The sequence below is a fragment of the Crocuta crocuta genome, unplaced genomic scaffold (genome assembly GCF_008692635.1).
Source record: "Crocuta crocuta isolate KB4526 unplaced genomic scaffold, BGI_CrCroc_1.0 scaffold131, whole genome shotgun sequence".
Lineage (NCBI taxonomy): Eukaryota > Metazoa > Chordata > Mammalia > Carnivora > Hyaenidae > Crocuta > Crocuta crocuta.
In genome coordinates, this window is record NW_027528977.1 from 9,609,968 (window position 1) to 9,627,606 (window position 17,639).

At 51.0% G+C, this 17,639-nt stretch overlaps 2 protein-coding genes across 5 annotated transcripts; both read left to right on the forward strand.

The window, feature by feature from the left end:
• Window positions 1-433: 433 nt before the first annotated feature.
• F12 (coagulation factor XII) lies at window positions 434-14,681 on the forward strand. Of its 4 annotated transcripts, XM_077757230.1 has the most exons (14): window positions 5,871-5,927; window positions 6,289-6,346; window positions 10,815-10,914; window positions 11,072-11,142; window positions 11,440-11,550; window positions 11,695-11,826; window positions 11,977-12,081; window positions 12,230-12,395; window positions 12,493-12,695; window positions 12,791-13,013; window positions 13,226-13,362; window positions 13,463-13,612; window positions 14,127-14,275; window positions 14,355-14,681. In XM_077757230.1, the coding sequence occupies exons 1-14, from the start codon at window positions 5,871-5,873 to the stop codon at window positions 14,520-14,522; spliced, it is 1,830 nt and encodes a 609-aa protein (XP_077613356.1). In that variant the 3' UTR covers window positions 14,523-14,681. The 4 variants fall into 4 exon arrangements, with proteins under 4 accessions (XP_077613357.1, XP_077613359.1, XP_077613356.1 ...); XM_077757231.1 differs by lacking the exon at window positions 5,871-5,927 and adding an exon at window positions 434-807 and having other exon boundaries at window positions 11,440-11,826; XM_077757233.1 differs by lacking the exons at window positions 5,871-5,927; window positions 11,695-11,826 and adding an exon at window positions 438-807.
• A 1,166-nt stretch (window positions 14,682-15,847) lies between these two features.
• On the forward strand, window positions 15,848-16,397 carry PFN3 (profilin 3). Its single transcript, XM_077757117.1, has one exon. The coding sequence runs from the start codon at window positions 15,932-15,934 to the stop codon at window positions 16,343-16,345; it is 414 nt and encodes a 137-aa protein (XP_077613243.1). The 5' UTR covers window positions 15,848-15,931; the 3' UTR covers window positions 16,346-16,397.
• Window positions 16,398-17,639: the final 1,242 nt, after the last annotated feature.

The window sequence follows — 17,639 nt, forward strand, 5'->3', positions numbered from 1 at the left end:
GGGATCTGGAGGCTGGGGCGCCCAGNCCATTAGACAGCCTCTTCATCATCCCCCGCCTTCCGAGTCCGGGATTCGCTCAAAGAAGTAGGGAGGCGGGACTTTAAACGTCACCTCTTCCTGGTTGGTCCAAGGTGGGGCTCAGCCCCTAGGTTCGAATTTCTGGGCCTTCGTAGGATAGCGAACTGCCAATTAGGGCCGAGCCCTCCGCGGAGATGACAGAGGTGGGTCCTCTTGGTAACGCCCTGGAATCTGGGAGTTTGATTGGATAAAAGAAGCGTCAGTCACTCTCAGCACTGTGCCCTGACTGGACCACCAAAAAGGGGTGTGGCCCAGGTCCCTCTGACTAGCCTTGGCTTTTCTAGGGTTTGTAGGGGATGCATTTGCTTTCTTGGGCCTCCTGCGGGCTGTCTGCGAGCTGTTTTGGGCCATGTGTCCAGCCGTATTTCTCTGGGTTGGCCCATTCTGGAGAGTGCACATCGGAGGCACGGAGAGGTCCAGAAGAGACTGGCGGCCTCCCAGCGGCTCTCCAGCCTCTGGCCCCCACCCCGCCCCCGCAGCCGGATGTTGTGATTTCTCTCCACCCACACGGCCTCGCCCGCCCTCGGCCTCTGCTGCCTTATAAGGCAGCGCTACCACCCCGAGACGTTTGGATGAACTCACACCCATTATACAGGTGGGGAACAGAAGTGCCAGAAGTCCAGTGGCTGGATCTACGCCAAACGCCAGGAAGAAAACAAGGCTGATATCCCACTCTCTCCACTCCCACTTTACCCACCAGAAAACGGAGCCTTGCTCAAACTGAGAGTGGTAAGAGTTAGGCAGAGCCAAGTTCAACTAAGCTTCTCTGATCCCTATCCATTCATTCATCCAAAAATACAGAGCACCCGTTTTGTGCTAGGCATTGAGCCAGGTGCTGGGGAATACAGTGGTGTTAGCAAGATATCCAAGCTGCCNTACATAGGATGGTCTCAGAGAGTAATAAGTGACTATTAAGACAGGGGTGCCCGGGTGGCTCAGTCTGTTAAGCGTCCAGCTCTTGGTTTCAGTTCAGGTCCTGATCTCACGGTTCATGGGTTTGAGGCTCACATCAGGCTTCATGCTGACAGTGCAGAGCCTGTATGGGATTCTGCCCCTCCCCTACTTGCTCTGTCTCTCAAAATAAGCAAATAAAACTTATTTTTTTAAAAAAAGGCATTAAGACAAAATACTAAAGAGTGAGGGGGATTGGTCTCAGGCTGTGACATTCAAGGAGATCCAATAGCCATGCGTGACTGCTGGCTACTATATTGGACAGCACAGAGACTATTCCCATCATCACAGAAAGTTCTGCCAGATAGCACTTGTCTGGAGGAAGGAGTGGCTTCCATTTGCACAAAGATTCTATGGTGACAACTTGAATAACTAGGAGAAAAATGGTACCACCAACTCAGAAGGAATGAAGGATGGTGGCCTAGGTACTTTCTGAACCCCTAAACTTGTCTTTGAGTAGGCACTTCTGTCACCTCTTGAAATTTATGCGCGTCTCTGCTAGAGAGAAGTGGGGTTGTGTGTGTGTGTGTGTGTGTGTGTGTGTGTGTGTGTCCAGATATTTGCGAGCAGGAACTTGATGGCTTCCTAGTTCTCATTCCATAGACCCACACCCCAGCGGTAGAAAGAAGCCAGGGAAAGAAGATGGTGCTTTCTTCCCCCCTAGTCCAAAATTGATGGAAGACACCCAGGTGTGCAAGGAGAACTAGGGCAGGTGTGTAGAAATTGCTGAGAAGTAGGGGTGTGTCCATATGGAAAAGTTTCTTTACAAATTTCTGCAGATTGAGCCCTAATCATATGCCAGGCTCTACCCTTTCAAATGCATTCCTATTCAGCTATCTTAACAAGTTGGCCAGACAGTAGGAGTGTCTTCTACCCCCTAAAGAGGTGTGGCAATTAAGGTTCATAGAGGCTGAGCCCCTGACCAAAGGTCACACTGAGGGAGTCAGTGGCCACAATGGAATTGAAGGTTTCCTGATTCAAGTTCACTGCTGTTTTGTTCTTCCAGTCCCTGCTTCTAAGGTCATTACTTACCTACTTCAAGCTATTGACTTACAGAGTGATCATGAGGGATATTGTTTTGTTTTGTTTTAGGAACTTCCTGGTAACAGTATATGAATTCTTGCATCAGTTAGGACTTCTGGCTGCAACTCAAAGTAGCTTAGGCAAAATAAGGGAATTTATTGGTTCAAGTAACTTAAAAGCAGAGGTGGTAGTTCTGACTTTATCTTTGGATCCCAGGTCTCTAATGGTGTCACTCAAAATTTGTCTTTCCCATATTCTGACTCTTTTTTTTTTTTTAATTTTTAATGTTTTATTTATTTCTAGGAGAGAGAGGGAGAGACAGTGTGAGCAGGGGAGGGTCAGAGAGAGAGGGAGTCACAGACTGAAACAGGCTCCAGGCTCTGAGCTGGCAGTCAGCACAGAGCCCAACGCGGGGCTCGAACCCACGAACTGCGAGATCATGACCTAAGCGAAAGTCGGATGCTTAACCGACTAAGCCACCCAGGCGCCCCGTGTTTTTAATCTTTATTCTCAGACAGGTTTTCTCTCTGAGGTGTTAAAGATGGCTGCAAGCAGCTCCATTCTCACTGCTTACCATTGAGGCAACTTCTACGGAAAGAGAAAGCCTCTGTCTTGAAGATTCCAGCAAAAATCCTGGGGCTGCCTCTGACTAGTTTGATTGTGGTCAAGTGTTCCTTTGAACCAATCACTAAGGAGAGAGAGTGGCAGTATTCTGATTGGCCAGGTATGGGTCACATGCTGATTCCAACCTCAGCTGAGGGATGGGGTAAGTTATTAGTCATCAGTCCATCTGTATTAATTATCAAATGCTGGGTAACAAATTACCCTAAAACTTATGGCTTAAGACAACAATCAGGGCACCTGAGTTGCTCTGTCCTTAAGGGTCTCTCAGTTTTGGCTCAGGTTATGATCTCATGGTTTGTGGGTTCGAGTCCTGCTTCGGTCTCCATGCTGGTGGCATGGAGCCTGTTTGGGATTACCATTCTCTCTCTCTCTCTCTCTCTCTCTCTCTCTTTCTGCCCACCCCCCTCCCAGCTCGGTCTCTCTGTATCTCTCAAAATAAATTAGAAAAAAAACTTAACAATAACAATTGGGGCACCTGGGTGGCTCAGTCAGTCAGTTGTCCAACTCTTGATTTTGGCTCACATTTAGTGAGATCAAGCTTTGCACTAAAAGCGTGGAGCCTGCTTGGGATCCTCTCTCTCTCTCTCTCTCTCTCTCTCTCTCTCTTTGCCCCTCCGCTGCTAGTGCTCTCTGTCTCCCAAAAATAAACAAATAACCTTAAAAAACAAAACAATTATTATTTCTCACTGTCCCTGAGGTTCAAGAATCACTTATACCTTAAACAAATTTCAGGAGCAGCTTAGCTGTACAATTTTAGCTTGAGGCCTTCTGTGGGTCACAGGCCAGATGTTGTTTGGGGCTGGAGTATCCACTTCCAAAGTGGCCCATTCAAAAAAAATTTTTTTTTTTTATTTTTTTATTTCTAGGCGAGAGAGAGAGACAGCGTGAACAGGGGAGGGTCAGAGAGAGAGGGAGTCACAGACTGAAACAGGCTCCAGGCTCTGAGCTGGCAGTCAGCACAGAGCCCGACGCGGGGCTCGAACCCACGAACCGCGAGATCATGACCCAAGCGAAAGTCGGACGCTTAACTGACTAAGCCACCCAGGCGCCCCCAAAAAAATTTTTTTTATGTTTACTCATTTGAGAGAGAGACAGAGCATGAGCATGAGCATGAGCATGAGCATGAGCAGGGGAGGGGCAGAGAGAAAGAGGGAGACACAGAAACCAAAGCAGGCTCCAGGCTCCGAACTGTCAGTACAGAGCCCAAGGCAGAGCTCTAACTCACAAACCCTTAGATCATGACCTGAGGGAAAGTCGGACACTTAGCTGACTGAGCCCCCCAGGCTAAAGTGGCTCATTCAAACTGGTGTTGGTTGTCGGCAGGAGACTACTTTTTCCCCACATGGACCTCTCTGTAGGGCTGCTTCAGTGTCCTCACGACATGGCAAGCTGACTTCCCCCAGAGTGAGCAATCCTTTTTATGACCCTGGCTGGGCAGAACCATCACTTCTGCCATATTCTGTTGGACACAAAGAACAGCTCTGACTCTGACTCAGTGTGGAAAGAGACTATGCTAAGGCACGAAATCCAGTAGATGAGGATCAATAGGGAACATCTTGGAGGCTGACACTCACAGCATCCCTCCATCCTTCCATCCCTGTGTGTTCTACTTTTCCTATGTGTAGGCTTCCTTCTCAGGCAGTGTCTCCCCAAGCAGTGACAAAATCAACAACATCTCCAGGCTTGCATTCCTGGTGACATCAGTGGGAAGAAAGTGTCCTTTTTCCCAAAAGTTCTGGCAAAACTTTTTGTCTTTGGCCAAGGCTGACTGGCCAAATTTGTGTATATGCTTATCCCTGAACCAATGGCCATGGTCTAGAGATACCATGCTCTGATTGGCCAGACCTAGGCCACAGCCCCATCCCTAGAACTGAAGGTAGAACTGGAAGCACTAGAGACTCATGGAGAGGATGAAGGAGGAGTGGTTCCCATAGGAAAAAGCAGGGTTGTCATTACTGAATCAAGGTGAATGGGTTGGGGGCAGGAAAAACAATGCCATCCCATCCCAACACTTTTACCCCAACTGCACATTTTAGCACCTCTTGGTTTAGCATTTTTCTCATGGGATCAGCTACTTTCTTGGCCCACTTTCTGTAGTAGGTAGAATTCTAAGATGGCTCCCAGGATCCATGGTGTATGCACACCTTCTCCTAGGTATTCAACCCACCACTAATCTAGATGTTCTATAGAAGAATTCTGCAAATGTAGTTAAGGTACCAAATGACCTTAAAGTGAGATTATTGTTGGTGGGCCTGACCTAATCAGGTAAGTCCTTAAATGGAATGGGATTCTTCCTGGCAAAAGAGATTCAAAGTGTGAGAGAGAGTCAACATGGGGGAGAGTCTCTGTTGCTGGCTTGGAAGATGGAGGGAGCCACATGGCAAGAAATGCAAGCAGCTTCTAGGAGCTGAGGCTGGCCCCTGGCTGACAGCCTGCAGTGAAAAGGGGACTTCAGTCCTACAAATCAAGGAACTGAATTCTGTCAATGGCCCGAATGACCTTGGAAATGGATTTTCCTCCAGACCTTTCAGAGAACTCAGCCTTGATGACAGTTGTGGGATACTCTGAGCAGAAAACCCAGTCACACAGTGTTGAACTTTTGAGCTACAGATTTGTGAATAAATGGGTATTTTTTAAAAGTTTTTGTTTTGAGAGAGAGAGTGGGAGGGAAGGATAGACAGAGAGGGAAAGAGAGAATTCCAAGCAGGCTCCACACCATCAGCATAGAGCCCGACATGCAGCTCAAACTCAAGAACCATAAGATCATGACCTGAGCCGAAACCAAGAGCTGGATGCTCAACTGACAGAGCCACCCAGGCACCCCAATGGGTATTGTTTTAAGCTGTGAAGTTTGCAGTTAATTTTAGGCAGCAACAGAAAACAAATATACCTCGCCATGGACTCTAAGATCTCTTTAAGTAGGAAGCGTCTCTTGGATCTCCTTAATTTCCTCCCAGTAGAACCTGAAACATAAGGTCCCTCTTCCCACACTGAGTCAGTCTGTCACCAAATCCCAACTCCCCTGTCCTTGAGGGCCTAGCAAGGAAGCTGCTCTGCTTGGCTTTCCACAAATAGCCTCTGCCCCACCAGGCCCAGAAGGGCAGCTCGACCAATCTGATTCCCAGGACTTCAAAGACCTTTGACCAATTCTATTGATCTGGACTCCCGGACAAGCAGCTAGACTAACAGACGCCATGAGGGCTCTGCTGTTCCTGGGGTCCCTGCTGGGGAGCCTGGAATCAGTGCTTTTGGTGAGGGCTGTGGGACCCAGGAGGGTTGTGCTGAGATGGCCCTGGGGGTCCCTATCACAGCCTTGGCCTCTGCTCATGACCTTTTGGTCCAGGTGACTAGAAGGCATATTTGGAAAGGCAAGAATAACCCATAGGGCCCAGGGAAAGAAACGAGACAGCTACAGCTGGTGGATATGAGGACATGGCCTTCATTTCTGGGGGAAAGGGACCTTGAGGAGACAATGGGAAGAGGATGGAAGGGTCTGGGTCTTTTGAGAAAATTGCATTTCTGAGATGCGAGAGGAAGCTGAAGACTGGCATGGGATCTGAGGGAGGCTCTGACTTTCTGGGAAAATTCCCTATCTTTTTCTCTCCCCTGTAGACTCCACCTTGGAAAGACCCCAAGAAGCATAACCACAGAGCGGATGAGCACACAGTAGGTAAGTACCCTGACTGTGCCTCCTAAGAGACCCTTTGGTGGGAATGGGTATGGTGGGGTGTGTGCAGATGGTCAGTTTGGGGCCATTGGGACATGGGGAGGGATCTGGGACATTCTTCACTTTGTCCTTACTTTGGCTAGTATCTAGACCAGAGTGCCTACTATGTGTCAGGTCTTGTGCCCATGGGCACTGGGGACCCAGAGTGATAGAGAACTGTGTGCTCCTTGAGGGCAGGGCCTGGGCCATATCTGAGTCCCCAGTCTAGTGCCTTCCAACCTCCCTTAGTTTCCCCAGCCTCTCCTCTTCTTTTCCTTCCCTCATAGGCATCAGTCATCCACACAGAGGCCAGGACCCTTGATGGACAAGAGCAGGGCTCTGAAGCCCAAATGCCTCTGAATCCTGGCTTCATCACTTATGTGTTGGGTGACTCTGAGCAAGTGACTTGACCTCTCCAAGCTTCAGTTTCTCTAACCATAAAACCAGGGTGGTAACAATAAATCTCTTAGGGTTGTGGAGATGGAGAAATGAGTTGTTAATCCATGCGAGGCACTCAGCCCACAGACTGCTGCATGGTGAATGTGTAAACTACATTAGCTTTTACTTATCAAGCTCCCTTTTAGATGGGGGATGTGTCTGCATCTCCCCCCTCCTCAAACCATGCCACAGCTCCCCATTGCGTTCATTCTTCTAGGCACTCAATATTTACCTCAAATTGTGAACTAGATGGACCCTGCCCTGGTAAACCTTGTGTGGTGAGGCCAGGCCCAGCCCCTCAGCATGGCACTTGGGCCCCCATGCCCGACCCTGCCTGTCTCCGCCTCCTCTTCTCATCTTTCCACACCCAGCCAAACTGCTTTCCTCTCTTTTGCCTGGGCCAACCTAAGTGCCCTGCCTTTGCTTAATCATCTACTTGAGGTCTTCCTCCTTTCTGTCCATCCCATTTACATCTTTTTTTTTTTAATGTTTTATTTATTTCTAGGAGAGAGAGAGAGACAGCGTGAGCAGGGGAGGGTCAGAGAGAGAGGGAGTCACAGACCGAAACAGGCTCCAGGCTCCGAGCTGGCAGTCAGCACAGAGCCCGACGCGGGGCTCGAACCCACGAACCGCGAAATCATGACCTAAGCGAAAGTCAGACGCTTAACCGACTAACCCACCCAGGCGCCCCCATCCCATTTACATCTTAAAGGTCTCCCTTCCTTTAATCCTGTTCCTGGCCTGGCCCTCAGCAAGTGCCCCTGTGCCTTTAATGACAAAATAGCAGCTTTGCTTATTGAGCACATACTTTGTGCCACATTCTGTGCTGAGTGTACGATAGACATCAACTTATTTACGCTTCACAATACTCCTCCGAAGTAGATAGTCAAGTCTTGTCATTCATGGTTGTCATGTTCTATAAAGTCACAGAGAACACGGAATTAGCAAATACTGAATGACTGCTCCTAAAGGAAATATAAGGTTAGGTTCCTGTGAGCTCTGGTCACAACATTTTCATCAACTATCAACATAAAACCTTGTTTTATGTGTCATTCTGTTTCAAGACATCTTACTTACTGTATTGTTGCTTCATTCATACTGAAGTCATAGCCAGCAGCACTATAACTCATGCCTGGACAAAGCTTTTCTCACATGTAAATATTCTCTAGAATACATATCATGGTCTGCTTGCACTGAGGAACATCAGCACCATATTTGGGGGCCATTTTCAACAGTAAAATCATCTACCAGAAGCATAAAATTTCAAAATTGTGGCTCTGACTATACCAAGAAAAAGACACGTGTTTACAGAAAAGCTGAAACAAGAAGCAGAGCATGACCTTGTTTCGCCTTAGCTGGGACTGTGTGCTTCAGGCACCCCACGTTTTTCACTACTCCATGCACATCTACAAAAGCGTGAGAATTGGTTTGCATGCATGGCTATAAAAGCACCGTGAGAATTGGTTTGGGGATTACCAATCAATTATAGCAAGAGGACAGATTTGTAAAAGCTGCAAATGGAGTGGCTGTACTGTACTGTTTTTAAAAATAATAATGGCTACTAGCAACATTTTTATTGTAAAAACATTAGAAATGACAGAAATGCAAAAGAAGAAAAAATTCTTCCGTAATCCACTATCTTCTAAAAACCACTCCTACAAACTTTGGAGCACGTCCTAGATTTCTTTTTTGATGTATATGCGAATATATTTGTACAAAAATAGGACCACATTTGATATGCTGGTTTCTTGGGTTTGTTTCATTTTGTTTTTAAGATCTTATTTTTAAGTAATCTCTATGCCCAACATGGGGCTCGAACTTTCAACCCCGAGATCAAGAGTCACATGCTCTACTGACTGAGCCAGTCAGGGGCCTCTTGACATGCTGTTTTTAACTTGCTCTTCTTCATTTAAAATTATGAACACTTTTCTCTCTCTCTCTCTTTTTTTTTTTTTTAAGTTTACTTATCTATTTTGAGAGAGAGAGAAAGCATGAGTGGAGGGGGCGGTCAGAGAGTGAGACTCCCAAGCAGGCTCTGTGCTGTCAGTACAGAGCCTGGATGCAGGGCTCAATTTTACGGACTGAGCCTCCCAGGCACCTCTGAACACTTTCTTGTACTAATATATCAGCATCATTTAAAGTGATTTTTAGGGGCCCCGGCTGGCTCAGTCAGTGAAGCATGTGACTCTTGATCTCGGAGTTGAAAGTTTGAGCCCCACGTTGTATGTAGAGATTGGTTAAAAATAAAAATCTTTAGAGGCTCCTGGGTTGGGTTGCTCAGCCAGTTGAGCATCCAACTCTTGATTTTGGCTCAGGTCATGATCCCAGGGTTGTGGGATTGAGCCATGATTCCCTCTTGCTTCCTTTGCCCCCTTCCCTGTTCATGTGTGCTCTTTATATGTAAAACAAACAAATAAAATATTTTAAAAATAAAATAAAAATCTAAGGGGCATGTGGGTGGCTTGGTTGGTTAAGTGTCTGACTTTTGCTTTCGGCTCAGGTCATGATTTCATGGTTGGTGAGTTCAAGCCCCATGATGGGCTCTGTGCTGGCACTGCAGTGCCTGCTTGATATTCTCTGTCTCCCTTTCTCTTTGTCCTGCGTGCACTCTCTCTCGCTCTCTCTCTTTCTCAAAAATAAATAAACTTTAAACATTTTTTTTTAAATGTTTTATTTATTTCTAGGAGAGAGAGAGACAGCGTGAGCAGGGGAGGGTCAGAGAGAGAGGGAGTCACAGACTGAAACAGGCTCCAGGCTCTGAGCTGGCAGTCAGCACAGAGCCCGACGCGGGGCTCGAACCCACGAACCGCGAGATCATGACCTAAGCGAAAGTCGGACGCTTAACCGACTAAGCCACCCAGGCGCCCCTAAACTTTAAACATTTTTAAATAAAAATCTTTTAAAATAAAAGGGATTTTTATTATAAAATATGCATAACAAAATTTACTATCTTAATCATTAAGTGTACAAGTCAATGGTATTAAGTACACTCTATTGTTTTACAACCATCACAGTCTTCCATTTCCAGAACTCTTTTCATCTCTCAAAACTGAAACTCTTCTGCTATATAGTTGATCCTTGAACAACAAGAAGGTCGGGGAGCTGAGGCCCTCCCTCCTGTGTATGAGAAAAACCATGTAGAACCTATGACTCCCCCAAAACTTAACTACTAGTAGCCTACTGTAGACCACTGATGGGAAGCCTTACTGATAACATAAATAGTTGATTAACACATATTTTATATGTTAAATGTATTATACAGCATAAAGTATTATTTTTTAAAAAAAATTTTTAACGTTTATTTTTGACTGTCTAGACAGAGAGAGACAGAGCATGAGCAGGGGAGGAGCAGAGAGAGAGGGAGACATAGAATCTGAAGCAGGCTCCAGGCTCTGAGCTGTCAGCACAGAGCCTGACGCGGGGCTCGAACTCATGGACTAGGAGATCATGACCTGAGCCGGAGTCAGACGCTTAACTGACTGGGCCACCCAGGCGCCCTCAGCATAAAGTAGTCTTACAATAAAGTAAGCTAGAGAAAAGAAAAAGTTAATAAAAATCATAAGGAAAATACATTTATAGTTCTGTATTTATCAAAAAAAACCACACATAAGTGGACCTGTGTGGTTCAAACTTAGGTTTTTAAGGGTCAACTATGCTATTATTGCCATTTCACAGATGAGGAAACTAAGGCTCAGAGTGGTCAAGTGACTTCTACATTCAACACATTTATTAAGTGGCTACTCTGTGGCAAGCACTCTTCTAGGCCTGGGGGCTACAGATTTGCCCACGGTCACACAATTAGTAGGTGGTGGAGTCAGGAGCCCACGCCAGACTACAGAACTGAACATCTTAAGTTCAGTTCAGCAGAACTGAACGTCTTGAAGGCACAATGATCTTTTCAAGGGTCTGTTTTCCAACCAGGCCCTGAGGGGTGGCACCTGCGGGGAGGGGGGGAGAGTGGGAAACAACATCAGGGAGTGTGTTATCTCTGCAGTTCTCACGGTCACTGGGGAGCCATGCTACTTCCCCTTCCAGTACAACCGGCAAATGTACCGCACATGCATCCACAAGGGCCGGCCTGGCCCCCAGCCCTGGTAAGACTACCCAAAAGGGATTAAAGCAGGGGCCTGTGGGAGATGGACTCTGCCCACACTTCTGCCCAAGGAACCCTGCTTGGAGAAAGGGGGCTCTGATAGGGAAGGGTGGGCCAGTCCCCTGGGCAGAGCAGGGAAGCTTCATCTCTTTCTACAGGTGCGCTACCAGCCCCAACTTCGAGCAGGACCAGCAATGGGCATACTGCCTGGAGCCCAAGAAAGTGAAAGGTGCTACACACAGCCTTTGGGGTAGCTCAGGGCCCTCTCCTTCCCACTAGTTACTCTACTGGGTATCATGAGTACTTACACACCTAGTATTCTGAGCCCATCCAGACCCTTCCCTTCCTCCAGAAGGAGAAGTTCTAGGAGAAAGTAGCCTCATTTTGCCAGTGGGTAAACTAAGGCATGGAAACTTGGAGTGCCAAGGTCACAAGACGAGCAGATTTGGGTAGGGAATTGTCTCCTATGACCCAGGCTGTCTGACTCAGGCCCCCCACTCTTCCTTCCACTGTGCTCATCTCTCAGACCATTGCAGCAAACACAGCCCCTGCCAGAACGGAGGGACCTGTATGAACATGCCAAAAGGCCCACACTGCATCTGTCCAGAACACTTCACTGGGAAGCACTGCCAGAGAGGTAAGGAGATGGTGAAGCCAGGGGAGGGGATGTTGGGAAAAACAGGGGCAGTCCTGGGCCTACTGAAGAGGTCTCTGGATTCCCAGAGACTTGGCATGATCCTGGACACTCTTGAGACCACTGCCCTCTCCCATTTGTCCCCAGAGAAGTGCTTTGAGCCTCAGCTTCTCCAGTTCTTCCATGAGAAAGAAATCTGGTATAGGCTTGAGCCGGCGGGTGTGGCCAGGTGCCAGTGTAAGGGTCCTGATGCCCACTGCAAGCTGCTGGCCAGCCAGGGTGAGTGGATGGGTCAGGAATTGGCCTGAGAGGAGGAAGGCGAAGGTCTGGAAGAGAAGCTGTTAGGCAACCAGGTGGTGTGCCCAAAGAAAGGGGAATTTTCTGTGGGGCCTTTAGGCCCGAGGTGCTTCATTGTGCTGCATCTCCCAGTCTGCCACACCAACCCGTGCCTCAATGGGGGCAGCTGCCTAGAGGCGGAGGGCCATCGCCTGTGCCATTGCCCGGCAGGCTACTCAGGACGCCTCTGCGACATAGGTGAGTAAGGATCTAAGAGGGAACAGAAGCTCCGCCCCCAGGTAAGAAGGACTCCGGGAGAGGGACTACGGAGAGTGGGGAAAGTGGCTGAGAGGGCAGTGGGAAACGATACCAGCTCTTGGCTGCAAGGAGCCGCCTCTCCCCCCAGACACTGTGGCGCGATGCTTTGATGGCCGCGGGCTTGACTACCGCGGCGCGGCTGAGACTGCGCTCTCGGGCGCCCGGTGTCAGCCGTGGTCCTCAGAGGCCACCTACCGGAACGTGACTGCAGAGCAAGCGCTGAACTGGGGACTGGGCGACCATGCCTTCTGCAGGTGCGCTGGGTGGGGCGAGCAGGGCGCTCGCTCCCGTCTGCCCCAGGGCCCTCTGGGGCTCCTCGCCCTTTAACAGCGCCCCCTACGGTGTTTATAGGAACCCGGACAATGACACCCGCCCGTGGTGCTTCGTGTGGAGCGGCGACCGGCTGAGCTGGGAATATTGCCGCCTGGCACGTTGCCAAGCCCCAGTTCTTGAGGCTCCTCAGATCCTGCCTCCAACCCAGGTCCCCTCTGGGCACCCGGACTTTCTCCTGCCATCGCTCTCAGCCCTGCAGAAGCCTCAGCCCCCGACCCCAGGTAGTTGGGAAGTGGCAGAAGTCAGAGAGCGCGCGGCGAGCTACCTTCCAGCCCTTGGTGGGTCTCCCAGCACTCAGCCTGGGCTCCTCCCACAGCCTTGGGCGTGACGCCGGAGCAGCCCACTCCCCTGCCGAGTGTCAGCTGCGGACAGCGACTCCGGAAACGGCTGTCCTCGCTGAGCCGCGTGGTTGGGGGACTGGTGGCCCTGCCCGGGGCGCACCCCTACATCGCCGCGTTGTACTGGCGCCACAATTTCTGCGCGGGTAACCTCATCGCCTCCTGCTGGGTGCTGACCGCGGCGCACTGTCTGCAGAACCGGCGAGTCCTGGGGCGCGTAGCGCCCTGCCGGGGACCCCAGCTCGTCTCTTTTCCGAGCCCCTCTTCCGTGCAACACCCGAACCCATACCCTACCTGTCTCTCACCTTTCCCCAGCGCCCCAGGAGGAAGCTGCAACCCAGCAAGGGACTCGGGAGCAGGAGGCCTGTGGCCGGCTCTGAGAGCGCTTTCCCCCGCACCCCCTCCGCCCGCAGGCCCGCGCCGGAGGAGCTGAGAGTGGTGCTTGGCCAGGACCGCCATAACCAGAGCTGTGAGCAGTGCCAGACGCTGGCCGTGCGCTCCTACCGCCTGCACGAGGCCTTCTCGCCCATCACCTACCAGCACGACCTGGGTGCGGGGGCGGGGGTGCCCCCACGGCCACCAGGGGAAAGGGGAGGGGAAGGCTCAAAGTCCCAGAGTCTGGGTCTCACCCTCCTCCTCGCCTGGGTTAGCCCTGCTCCGCCTGCAGGAAGGAGAGGACGGCCACTGCGCGCTCCTGTCGCCTTTCGTTCAGCCGGTGTGCTTGCCGAGCGGCGCTGCCCGCCCAGCTGAGGCAGAGGCTGCGCCCTGCGAGGTCGCCGGCTGGGGCCACCAGTTTGAGGGTAGGCAGAACGGCTAGGGGAGGCAGGGACACCTCTGGCCACCAGGGTAGGCAAGAGAAACTCTCAGCTTTGGTACCACTAGGGACAGGTGGCGCTGACCTGGTGGGCTGGGAAGATTTGCCGGGCCTTTGTGTCTGCAGTCTTCTACCGGGGCCTGGGCTTCACTGCTGGGGGGCGGGGCGGGGAGGTCCCCAAGGCTCCTCAGAGATATAGAAAGAATCACACTTTCTCTTGATTACTTCTGGGCACTGCGATGCCAGAGCTAACAAGGATGCCGGCCTCGCGCAGGCGCAGCCGGTTGGCTAGTTGGGAATCATTGTTCGGAGACATTGGGTGGGAAGTGGGAGTGGGGTTCCAAAGCACTCGTGCTCCGCTCTTCGTTCAAATCCCAGCTCCTCTCTGGAAATGGTGTTAACAGCAACTCTTCTCCTCACGGGCTTGCTGCAATAGAGGCCAGTTAGTGGGGAGCGAGCAGAGTCGGTAGGGGTGTGAGGAAGTCGTTCACCGTTCGCAGGGGCCGGGAAATATTCCAGCTTCCTGCAGGAAGCGCAGGTGCCGCTCATCCCTACGGAGCGCTGCTCCGCCCCGGAGGTGCACGGAGTGTCTTTTACATCCGGCATGCTCTGCGCTGGCTTCCTCGAGGGCGGCACCGACGCGTGCCAGGTGAGGCCTTGGACCCTCCTCCACCCCATCAAGTGCAGACTCCAGACCAAGGGTGCTGAGCCACGTATCCCCGACCCAGGGTGACTCCGGGGGCCCACTCGTGTGTGAGGACGAGGCCGCAGAGCACCAGCTCATCCTGCGAGGCATCGTCAGCTGGGGCTCCGGTTGTGGCGACCGCTATAAGCCAGGTGTGTACACCGACGTGGCCAGCTACCTGGCCTGGATCCAAGAGCACACCAATTCCTGACCATCCAGGGACTCGTCTTTCCCTCCTGGGGGATTCTGGAATGGAAGGGTGGCTGGTGCATAATCTTGGATGGCAAGGGTTGCGTTCCATTCCTCTCAGCTCCGCCAGCTGGGGGCCAGGCATAGAGTAGGCACTTAATAAAGTGCTTCTGAAAATGTGTGAGAGGCATAGTTGTTCAAGGGGCCTGATGGGACATGCCACGACAATAAACTGGTGCACTTCTCCATACTTCTCGGGGTACAGGATCTATTAAGATCTTAAACAAGAGATAGATTGGTGTCCAACTGATGTTTTTTGAGCCCCACTGTGTACCAAGTCCTGAGTAGGATGACTCCATATATTTATTTCTTGTATAGAACTAACTTATTAACATTTGAAGTTTATAGAACAGAGGTTCTCAACCTCTACTGTACATTACAATCATCTGGGGAGCTTTTTGAACCTATGCCTGAGATCCACATCAGATCAATTAGATCTGTAGGGAGGGGGTGTTGATGGGGGTATGTTTTTAAAACTCCCCAGATGATTCCATGTGCAGTTGAGGCTGAGAACCATGGTTAGAAATGCTTCACATTAAAACAGTGGTGTAGGAGGGCGCCTGGGTGGCTTAGTCAGTTAAGCGTCCGACTTTCGCTTAGGTCATGATCTCGCGGTTCGTGGGTTCGAGCCCCACGTCGGGCTCTGTGCTGACTGCCAGCTCTGAGCCTGGAGCCGATTTCAGAGTCTGCATCTCCCTCTCTCTCTGACCCTCCCCTGCTCACGCTGTCTCTCTCTCTCTCTCCTAGAAATAAATAAAATTATTTAAAACAAAAACAAAACAGTGGTGTAGGCTCTTAGAGCTGGCAATGTGGAAGACACCCCCACCCCCAACTTGCACTAGAGCAGTGGGGCTCAAATTGTGCCTGGACCACCAGCAGCTGCGTCACAAGGGAACTTGTCAGAAATGCATATTCTCTGGCTACCTCCCATACTACTGAATCAGAAGCTCTTGATTTGGGACCCAGCAATCTGTTTAGTGGATTTCCAGGAGAGGCTGATGTTCCTCGCGTTGAATCAAACGGGATTCTGGCAGGTTGAATCATTACCAGTCTGAGAGGTCTAGCTGTCCAGACATGCTCTCTTTCTTTTTGTTCTTATACCCAGGTTGGCGCTTTGCTTAGGGAGCCATTTAAGTTGGTTTTTCAAGGGTTATACAGATTGATGTGATTTTATCTTTCATGCCTAAGATATGAACTTCTCTCCCTCACCCCATGTACACGTCCTCCAGCGTACATAACATCTTTGTGACATCACCATGCCTCAGTGTCACAACCCCGCCCAGACATGCCTCACAGTGCCCAGAGTTCCAGGCACATGGAGCAGCCAGATATCCCTTAAAAGTGCAAGGTTAGGGCACACTCTGAGCCGGAATGGGAGACTGGAAAGGCTATATCAGTGCGGTGCTGCGGGACCAGCGTATTGATGACGTGGCCATTGTGGGCCACTCGGACAATCGTTGCGTGTGGGCATCGCGCCCTGGGGGCCTTCTAGCTGCCATATCACCACAGGAGGTGGGTGTGCTCACAGGGCCTGACCGGCGCACCTTCCTGCAGACGGGCTTGAGTGTGGCAGGCCGCCGCTGCTGCGTCATCCGAGACCACCTGCTGTCTGAGGGAGATGGTGTTCTGGACGCTCGCACTAAGGGGCTAGATGGGCGCGCCATCTGTGTGGGCCACACCCCACGCGCGCTCCTGGTGCTCATGGGCCGCCGGGGTGTGCACGGGGGCATCCTCAACAAGACAGTGCACGAACTGACTAATGGGTTACGCAAGCAGGGCACATAGCAGTACAGCTAGGCCACCGGTGGCTGCGTCAAAATAAACTGCTGGGCATGGCTGGCTCGTGCTGTGTTTGCGTGTTGGGCAGTTGCAGATGAGGAAATCAGTTTACTGAAAGATTCTTGCAGAGGGGTTACCTTATGGGCCTGGGATTTTGAGTTCAGAGGCTTCCCAGCCTCCTGTACCCTAGACCTGGCCCTGCTATCCATGAGTGCCCTGCAGAGGCCTCTGGCCTGACTTCCCAGAGCCCTTTCCCAAGAAAACTCCACACGTCTGTGCAGGACAAACTGTAGACGTAGTCCTCCCACAGCCCTCCGCAAGCGAACCCCAGCCAGACCCTGTGGGGTCAGGGAGTCAGACTGGAGGCCAGTGTACTTCTCACCCCCACCACTTGGCAGGAGGAGGAAGCCTTTTCAAGTGTGAGTGGGTGATGGAGTAGGGCTGGTAGCTTGGAGAGCAACTCTGGGGCTCCCGGGTTCTTGCATCTCCTCCCACGTATTCCACAGGGAGTGGGAGAAGAACATGTGGCCAAGACTGTCACAACCAGGTCTGGGCCCTACAGCCTTCTGCCCGCTTGGAGTTCAAATGCCCCAGAGGACTCCCTAGACTAGAAGGAGGAACTTAGGCATCCCCTACCCCTTGACCGTCACTCTGCAGGCCTCAGCTTCAGGGGCCCTATGGAAAAGGAGGACTTGAAAAGCTTGGATGGATTTGTTTGTTTTAGTATTTATTTTTGAGGGGGGGAGGGGCAGAGAGAGGAGGAGACACATAATCTGAAGGAGGTTCCAGGCTCCAAGCTGTCAGCACTGAAGGGGCTTGAACCCACGAACTGTGAGATCATGACCTGAGCTGTAGTCCGATGCTTAACCAACTGAGACACCCAGGTGGCTTGAAAGCTTGCGTGGGTTTAAAGTTAGGCTTGGCTTATTGCCCAAAGGTAAAGGACAAAGGTGGGAGGGACGGTGGCTGGTCCCTGCCCACTAATGTGCTAGGACCCAGAGCATGGCCTCTCTTGTCCATCTTCACCTTCCCTGTCCCCTCCCTCAGTGTCCCCCGACAAGCCCCCACCTGTCACTTGTTTTCTGGAACATTAATCTTATCCCAGAAAGGGGAAGTGAGGTGGATGAGTCCAGAGGCAGAGAGAGACCAGAGGGAAGTCAACCAGATGGGGTGGGTGGGTGAGTGGGTGGGGATGGTACAGAGAGCCCTTCTTATACTTGCCTTGGGGGTGACCCCAGGACCTAGGGGGAACTCCCAGAGGGTCTGAATCAGGTTGGATTCATTAAGGCAGGGTTAAGTG

Bases quoted from the DNA above. Each gene is read 5' to 3' on its own strand.
- F12 (XM_077757230.1), top strand. From the start codon at position 5,871: ATGAGGGCTCTGCTGTTCCTGGGGTCCCTGCTGGGGAGCCTGGAATCA. The intron at 11,827-11,976 runs GTGAGTGGATGG...TGCATCTCCCAG, and splicing joins CAAGCTGCTGGCCAGCCAGG to TCTGCCACACCAACCCGTGC. The intron at 13,613-14,126 runs GTAGGCAGAACG...CACCGTTCGCAG, and splicing joins CTGGGGCCACCAGTTTGAGG to GGGCCGGGAAATATTCCAGC.
- PFN3 (XM_077757117.1), top strand. From the start codon at position 15,932: ATGGGAGACTGGAAAGGCTATATCAGTGCGGTGCTGCGGGACCAGCGT.